The 9,347-nt window shown below is 37.5% G+C and overlaps 1 protein-coding gene across 2 annotated transcripts in view; it reads left to right on the top strand.

Annotated features, from left to right (window-relative positions):
• Positions 1-9,347, top strand: part of ATRX (alpha thalassemia/mental retardation syndrome X-linked) — a 335,048-nt gene that overhangs the window by 298,861 nt on the left and 26,840 nt on the right. For both annotated transcript variants that reach the window (XM_006873737.1, XM_006873736.1), the window contains one exon: positions 1,470-1,664. In XM_006873737.1, the coding sequence (XP_006873799.1) occupies positions 1,470-1,664 (195 nt within the window). The remainder of the gene's footprint in view (positions 1-1,469; positions 1,665-9,347) is intronic.

Below are 9,347 nucleotides of genomic sequence, written 5' to 3'. Positions count from 1 at the left end.
AAACATTTACTGATGAAGATCAAAGAACACAGCCTTCGGTATGGATTACATCTCAATGTAAAGAAATAAAAAATTCTCACCACTGGACCAATAACCAACACTCTTATCAGCGGAGAAAAGATTGAAGTTGTCAAGGACTTCATTCTTCTTGGATCAACCATCAACACTCACTGAAGCAGCCGTCAAGAGATCAAATGACGTATTATGTTAAGCAAAGATGTCAGCTTGAGGACTAAGGTGCAACTGACCCAAGCCATGGTGTTTTCAGTGACCTCATATGTATGTGAAAGCTGGACAGTGAATAAGGAAGACCGTAGAAGAATTCATTCCTTTGAGTTATGGTGTTGGAGGAGAATATTGAAAGTGCCATGGGCTGCCAAAAGAACCAATAGAGCTGTTTTGAAAGAAGTGCAGCCAGAGTGCTCCTTAGAGGCCAAGATGGCCAAACTTTGTCTCTCATTCTTTGGACATATTGTCAGGAGGGAGCAGTCGGTGGAGGAGGATATCATGTTTGGTAAGGTGGAGGGTCAAAGAAAAAGAGGAAGACCCCAACGAGATGGATTGGCCAAGTGGCAGCATATATGGACTCAAGCGTGGTAATAGTAGTGAGGTTGGCCCAGGATCGGGCAGTGTTTCATTCTGCTGTGCATAAAGTTGCTATGGGCCGGTACTGACTTGATGGCACCTAACAACAATTCATACCAGGAGTACTGGTGTGGCGCTGTAGAATGAGCACTCAACCATAAGGTTAGTTCGAACTGCAAGGTTGGCCATTCAAGTTTTCCAGCCATCCCTCAAAAACCCTATACAGGGTCGCTGTGAGTCAGAACCAACTGGACAACACTTAACAAAAAGAACAACAGTCTATAACACTGTAGTATCTGCCTGCTATTCCACTTCCACCAAGTAGAAGAATTATATAAAGCAATACATTAATGTATTTTAGTCACATAATTCTTAATGGTTATCAGTAATATGTTGTTGTTGTGTACTGTCGAGTTGGTTTCAACTGATAGAGGCCCTGTAAAGTGATTCTAAGAGCAGTTGAAGGCTTTGAATTGCTAGTCTTGAGATTCTCAACACCACACCAGGGCTCATCAGTAATCATAATTTTACGAATTTGTCATGGTAAACTATGAACAGATAAAATCTTTCATGAATTTTACAACATTGTGACTAGAATTTGCTTTATGACAGTTTATTACTTTGAAGTATGCCATTTCACATTGCGAAAGCTGGGCAGTGAATAAGGAAGACCGTAGAAAAACTGATGCCTTTGAGTTATGGTGTTGGAGGAGAGTATTGAAAGTGCCATGGGCTGCCGACTCGATGGCACCTAACAGCAACAACATACCATTTCATAGAAACTAGTAACTTCATGTTTAAGTTTCAGGCTTACAAAATTGTATTTAATTGTACAATGTTAACTTGTATATGTTTTTTGTTTTTTGTTTTTTTTTTTTACAAAGGGAACCATGGAAGATAAGATTTATGACCGGCAAGTAACTAAACAGTCACTGTCTTTTCGAGTTGTTGATCAGCAACAGGTTGAGCGTCATTTTACCATGAATGAGCTTACTGAACTCTATACCTTTGAGCCAGACTTATTAGATGACCCTAATTCAGAAAAAAAGAAGAAGAGAGATACTCCCATGCTGCCAAAGGTAAATATTTTAGATTAGCTTTTTTTTTTTTTTTAAAAAAAAACATATGGATATGGGAAATTTTACTACTCCTATGAAAGTTACTCATCCAACTAAGAGTGTATTTTAGATTTTTTCCATGAGAATTAAGTTGTATTTAACAAATGTCGTCTGGATAATTATAAATGAAAGGATGCTTGATTAATTCTCCATGTTATACCATGAAGAAATAGTGTAATATCAAATACATATTTTATGCCAAATTTAAAAAATTCAGACTTCCAGCAAAAGGTTTCTGAGTAATGTGATAAACCTCCAGTTCTATGGTTCTGTGGGTTAATGCGTTGGACTGCAAAGCTGGTTTGAACTGCAAGGTTCAAGTTCCTTGGAAACTCTATCAAGTTCTCTGTGGGTCGGAATCGACTCTACCGCACTTAACAACAGCAACAAGGATCTGTAATTAAAATGCCTTTTCTTTAACATTGTTCGCTGTGGGTTGTTTTTTTTTTTTTTTTGTCAGTTAAAATTCAGGAAGAAAACCATATCACTTGATAAGTTTTCACTGTCATAAATCTAGTAAGGTTTTGACCCTTAAAGGTAACCTTGTCAATCCGTTTCCTTTTAGGTGAGGATACTTAGCTTAAAGATATTAGGTGACATCTCCTCAGTCTTCAGCTAGTATATGGTAGAGCCAGGACTACTATCTACATATATATTTTGGATTTTTTTTTTGATTATTATTCTTGAATAAAAAAATTTTTAATGTTGATGTAGCAAATAAAAGGTCTTCCAGGTAAAATGGTGACTATGTATATCTTCTAGTTATCTAAAAAAATACACTTTAAGAAAAAATTCTTACAGGGGATTGCCTTTCCTGATGTCTTGGTTTCAAATTCAAGAAACAATATTGATATAATTTATTTATGTAAATATAGCATAGTTACTTTATTCACTTGTTTTAAAGAAAGGCAAAAATAATTTTGTTCTTCATGTGCTTAATCTTTTTGTTAAATCCCATCGAGTCATTTCTGACTCATAGTGACACTATATAGGGTTTCCAAAGAGCCTCAAGTTGGTTTGAATTGCTGACCTATAGCACCATTCTTCATCTGGTTGGCCAAATTTAATTATAGCAAAAGTTTTAGGAATTTTTTTCCTAGTGTTCATATTAATCCCCACCAGTTGTGTTTCACTTTGTCGTACTGTGGTGGCTTTCCTGTTGCTGTGATGCTAGAAGCTATGCCGCCAGTAATGAAAATGCCAGTAGGGTACACTCATGATGGACAGGTTTCTGCTGAGTTTCCAGACAAAGACAGATTAGAAAGAAGGAGAGGCAAAGTATTTTTGAATGTTTACCCACTGAGATAGCCTTATGAATAGCATTGGAACACTGTCAGATAGCACCAGGAAAATACTGAATATTGAAACATTATCAATAAATAGCACAACAGTATTGTAAGACGTAGTGCTGGAAGATGAGCCTCTCATGTTAGAAGGCAGTCAAAATACTTCTGGGGAAGAGCTGCCTGCTCAGAGTACACCTTGATGATATAAATGTAGTAAAGCTTTAGGGACCTTCATTTGCTGATAGGTCACAACTCACATTGAGGAGAAACAGCTGTAAACATCATTAATAATCAGAAGGAATGGCAAATTGAAGAGGAATGGCATTTCATTCATCATCATCATCAAAAAAAATTTTTTTTTTTTTAAATTCAAGATCTATCTTGAAGTATAATGCTGTCTGTGAGAAGATAATATCTGGTAGTGTAGTGGTTACAAGTCAGGCTGCTAATCTCAAAGTCAGCAGTTCAAAACTACCAGCTGGTCCATGGGAGAAAGATGAGACTTTCTGCTCCTGTAAATGTTTATAGCTATAGAAACTCTAGAGGCTCGCTGTGAATCAGAACCAACTGCACAGCAAACCACTACAAGGCAGACCAGCTAGTACCACTATTAACTCAAATTTATATACTAACCACTAAAGTCAGTGATAATGAAATTGAAGAATTGTACCAATGTCTTTAGTTTGAAATTGATCAAACATGCAATTAACATGTATTTATAATTACTGGTGATTTCAGTACAAAAGTTGGAAAAAAAGAAAATGAATCAGTAGTTGGAAAATATGGCGTTGGTGATAGAAATGATCCCAGAGATCTCATGATAGAATATTGCAAGACCAATGACTTCTTCACTGCAAATATTATTTTTAAATAGCATAAAAGGCATCTATCTGTACACAAGGACTTCATCAGATGGCATGCACAGAAATCAAATTAACTAAATCTGTGGAAAGAGAAAGTGTAAAGGTTCCATTGTTATCAGCCCAAAGAAGGCTAAGGGCAGATTGTGGAACAGACCATAAATTGCTCATATTCAAGTTCAGACTGAAGCTGAAGAAACTGAAAACAAATCCACAAGAGCCAAAATTTGACCTTGAACATATTCCACCCGAATTTAGAGATCATGTCAAATACAGATTTGATGCATTGGGCATTAATGATCGAAAACCAGAAGACTTGTGGGAACACAACAGGAACATCGTACAGGAAGAAAGCAAAAGGTCATTAAGAAGACAAGAAAGAAAGAAAATTTAAAGTGTATTTTTTTTTAGTTTTTATTGTGAATTGAGTGGTAGTTTACATGGGGGAACATCAGTTTCACACTCATCCTATTGTATTCCTCTCATCGCAATGATTACAATCCCCAGCATGCTTCTTCATTGAACAGTATTTGCTTCTGTTCCCTCTCTTTTTTGTGTTTTTTATTTTTGTTGTTGTTGTTGCTTGGATGTGCACCAAAACACTCAGGAATATGCAATCATTCAAACAGTCAAAGCACACACCTTGAAATCCTGTCCCCTGGCCGCCAACACACAGCTCTTCTCCCTCCTTGATTCTAGAGTCCTCAGCTACTCTGTCTCTCCATGTCATCATATCTGCCTCCTTCTCTGGTGTCGTTGCTTCTCTGGGTAGGGTCCCACACTCCGTTCATGCTGTTTTCTCTTGATGGTCCTAGGGTCCTCTGCTCCAGGACTATAAGATCGACCACTCATCCCTTTTTGCTTAAAAATGTCTACCTTTACAGTTGCAACAGTTGCCATTAGTCATGATAACAATTATTCACTATTGAATCATGAGAGTCTTGTCCCCATCTCCTTTCATAAGACCTGTCTAGATAGAATCAAACCCACTCAGTGGAGTTCCGGTTCCAGACTGTAGCTAGACGATGCAAGTAGGAGAAGTACCAGGGAGAAAGGAGGGGGATCTCATGAAGGAAACCTTCCTGTAGCGGACCCACAGCTTTCGAATTATCATAAGACCTAGTACTTCAACCTACTGAACTTGCTTTTTTAAAAAATCACACTACTGAGGAATTACTGACATTTTAAACTTTCGCCCATAACCGCTCGCAGCACCCACTCCAGCGACTGTCCCCGCCCCCTGTAGAGCTTGGAGGGCGGGTCTGGAGCCAGCCGTTCAGAAAGAATCGCTTCCAGTAAAGGGGAATCATATACAAACAAAACTGCAAGAGCCAACATAACCCCCACACCTCCCCAAGAAAATCTCCCTGCACTAGAGTGGGATCTCTGCACGGATTTCAGGCAAGTGAGATTATCCACAACACAGAGACAGGGAGAGGTACGGCGACTTTCTGACGTCATCAGATGCAGCCACTACCCACCTGCCACGACCACCACATAGACAAGACCTAACCACACCTACTACACATTACAGACAATAAGGGATGCCTATCTCCTCATCATATTAATAATAATTAAAATAAGAATAATCATGCCCAATAAGAAACAATTAACATTATCAAAACACGTCCAAAAGCAGAAGAGAGCAGCAGTTGCAAATGAGCTGGAGACAGACAAAGGCTTTATAGAGGAGGAGGAGCGGGTTCTGGATATGCCTGAGAGGGAATTCAGAAGAATGATATAGAAACAAATTCAAATACTCCAAAAAGGGGTCAAGGAAAGTACTGCAGGAACAGTCTAATAGGATTGACACAGCATTGGGAACAATTCAAAACCTGCAAAAAGATGTCCAGGTGATCAATAATAAGATATCAGAAATAGACAATAGGCTGAAAGGAGAAAGGAGCAGACTAGAAAAGATGGAAGCCAGTACTAGTGAATTGGAAGACAAATCTCTCAATACTGCCAAGATAGAAAAATAAGCAGCTAAAAGGATAAAACAATCTGAAGAGAGTCTAAGATTTGTCCTGGATAACATGAAGAGGAATAATGTAAGAATTATTGGCATTCCGGAACAAGAAGAATCAAAGAAGTCCACAGAGGAGATAGTTGAAGAGCTTCTGGAAGAAAACTTCCCTAACATCTTGAAAGACGAGAATACAAACCTTCAAGAAGCCCAACGTACCCCAGGAAGGATAGACCCCCAAAGAAAGTCTCCAAGACATATAATAATCAAGCTCTCCAAAATCGAAATCAAGGAAAGAATACTAAAAGTGGCCAGGGAGAAGAGAAATATAACTTATAAAGGCAAGCAAATTAGATTAAGCACTGACTATTCAGAACAAACCATGCTGGCAAGAAGGCAATGGAGAGAAATATACAAAACCCTGCAAGAAAAAAAACTGTCTACCAAGAATCATCTATCAAGCAAAACTATCAATCAAATACGATGGCGCAATCAAAACATTCCAGGATAAACAGAATCTGAGGGATTTTATCAAAACCAACCCAGCACTTCAAAACATCCTAAAGGGAGTTCTCGGGATGGAGAACCAACAAGAACAGAGGACAGAGATTGACAAGTATGGCAACACCACCTGAGACACAGCCAACAGAAAGCAGAATCCAGAACAGAACGAGACTACAACAACAAACTCAAAGGAGCCCAGAGATCAACTGAAGGACATAAACATATCAATGTCAAAGAAGGGACAAACGCAGCAACAGAAGCACAGATGGTGGAGATGCCAGGTAAATTACAGGTTACAATGGAGTATCCTTAAAGCAGAGAAAAGCTAGTAGACTACAAGGTAACCCCAAAGAAAGTTAACACTCCACAACATATCATGAAAATGAATTCTCAAACAGAACAAGCAAACAAAGAAACTAGGAAGAAACCTATCAGAATCAACTCAAAAAACACAAACCCAATATAAGAAGGAAAGCAGAACCAAAGAACGAACACTGCCAAAAAAGTAACATAATGACAGAAATCAATTAATTCATACTTATCAATAATTACATTGAACGCCAAATGGATTGAATGCACCAGTGAAGAGACAAAGGGTGGCAGAATGGATAAGAAAACAAGATCCATCAATATGCTGCCTGCAAGAGACACACCTTACACACAAAGACAAAAACACTAAGAGTCAAAGGATGGAAGAAAAATTTACCAAGCCAATAGCAGCAATAAACAAGCACAAGTGGCAATACTAATCTCCAACAAAGTAGACTTTAAGATAAAAACCAGCACAAGAAACAAAGAAGGAAACTATCTCATGATCAAAGGGTCAATTGAGCAAGACGACATAACCATAATAAATATATACGCTCCCAATGAAAGAGCACCAAGATACATGAAGCAAACCTTAATGGAATTGAAGAAAGAAATAGATAAATCTACAATTATAGTGGGAGATTTCAACACACTACTTTTGAAAAGGGATAGAACAACCAGAAAGAAACTCGACAATGCTACAGAGGAACTAAACCACACAATCAAACAACTTGACCTCATAGATGTATACAGAGTATTCTATCCAAGAACGGCACAATACACATTCTTCTCCAATGCGCATGGAACAGTTTCCAGAATTGACCATGTGTTAGGCCACAAAGCAAGCCTCCATAAATTCACAACCATTAAAATTCTACAGAGCATCTTTTCAGACCACAATGCTATAAAACTAGAAATCAATAATAAGAAGGCCAATTCAATAAAATCTAATACATGGAAACTGAACAACACCCTACTGAAAAGCGACTGGGTAAAAGAAGAAATTAAACGTGAATTCACAAAATTCCTAGAAACAAACGAGAATGAAAACACAGCCTACCAAAATCTTTGGGACACGATGAAAGCAGTCCTGAGAGGACAATTTATTGTAATAAATGCACACATCCAAAAAGAAGAAAGAGCCAAAATCAACACATTAACACAGCACCTTCAACAACTAGAAGCAGACCAGCAGAGGGAAGCTACAGTCTCTAAAAGAAGGGAAATAATAAAGATAAGAGCAGAAATAAATGAGATGGAAAACCGAACAAACTATAGAAAGAATCGACAAGACAAGAAGCTAGTTCTTTGAGAGGATTAATAAAATTGACAAACCATTGGCAAAACTAACTACAGAAAAGAGGGAGAGGACACAAATTAATCGCATTAGAAACCACATAGGTGAAGTCACAACAGAACCAAATGAAATAAAAAGGATTATAACAGAATACTACGAAAAGCTGCACTCCAACAAATTTGAAAATTTGGACAAGATGGATATATTTGTAGAAAAACACGACCTACCTAAACTTATTCAGACTGAAGTAGAAAATTTGAACAAACCCATAACAAAAGAAGAAATTGACCATATCATCAAGGAACTCCTGACCAAGAAAAGCCCAGGCCCAGATGGCTTCACGGGTGAGTTCTAACAAACATTAAGAGAAGAACTGTCACTAATTCTACTCAAATTATTCCAGAACATAGAAGAGGATGGAAAACTCCCTAATACTTTTTATGAAGCAAGCGTAACCCTCATACCATAACCAGGGAAGGACATCACTTAGAAAATTATAGACCAATATCCCTCATGAACATAGACGTAAAAATTCTCAACAAATTCCTAGTCAAGAGAATCCAACAGCACATCAAAAAAATAATACATCATGACCAAGTGGGTTTCATAAAAGGGATGCAAGGATGATTCAACATCAGGAAAACAATCAGCATAATCCATTATATGAATAAGAAAAAAGGAAAAGAACTACATGATCATATGGATTGATGCAGAAAAGGCATTTGATAAAATCCAACATCCATTTCTGATAAAAACACTCAACAAAGTAGGAATTTAAGAGAAATTCCTCAACAGTATTAAGAACATATATACAAAACCAACAGCATACATTACTCTCAATGGAGAGAAACTGAAAGCGAACAGGAATCAGACAATTATGCCCTTTATCACCGCTCCTATTCAATATTGTGCTGGAAGTTTTAGCCAGAGCTGTACGGCATGATAAAGAAATTAAACGAATCCAAATTGGCAAAGAGGAAGTAAAACTCTCCTTAATTGCAGACGATATGATCCTATACATAGAAAACCCCAAAGACCCAGTAAAAAAACTATTAGACCTCATCGAAAGATTCAGGAAAGTGGCAAGGTATAAGATCAACATACAAAAATCAATTGGATTTCTCTATAGCAACAGCAATAACGATGTAAAGGACATTAGGAAAACAATAGCATTTACAATAGCCACACAAAAGATGAAATACTTAGGAATAAACATAACCAGAGAAACAAAAGACTTATATAAAGAAAATTACAAAGCACTACTACAAGAAACCAAAAGAGACTTACAGGAGTGGAAGAACTTACCATGTTCCTGGATAGGAAGACTCAATATTGTGAAAATGTCAGTACTACTCAGAACAATTTACACATACATTGCAATCCCAATCCAGATTCCAACAACATTCTTCAAAGAGATGGAAA

The sequence above is a fragment of the Chrysochloris asiatica genome, unplaced genomic scaffold (assembly GCF_000296735.1).
Source record: "Chrysochloris asiatica unplaced genomic scaffold, ChrAsi1.0 scaffold00252, whole genome shotgun sequence".
Taxonomy (NCBI): Eukaryota; Metazoa; Chordata; class Mammalia; order Afrosoricida; family Chrysochloridae; genus Chrysochloris; species Chrysochloris asiatica.
This window is presented reverse-complemented; position numbering and strand designations above follow the sequence as displayed.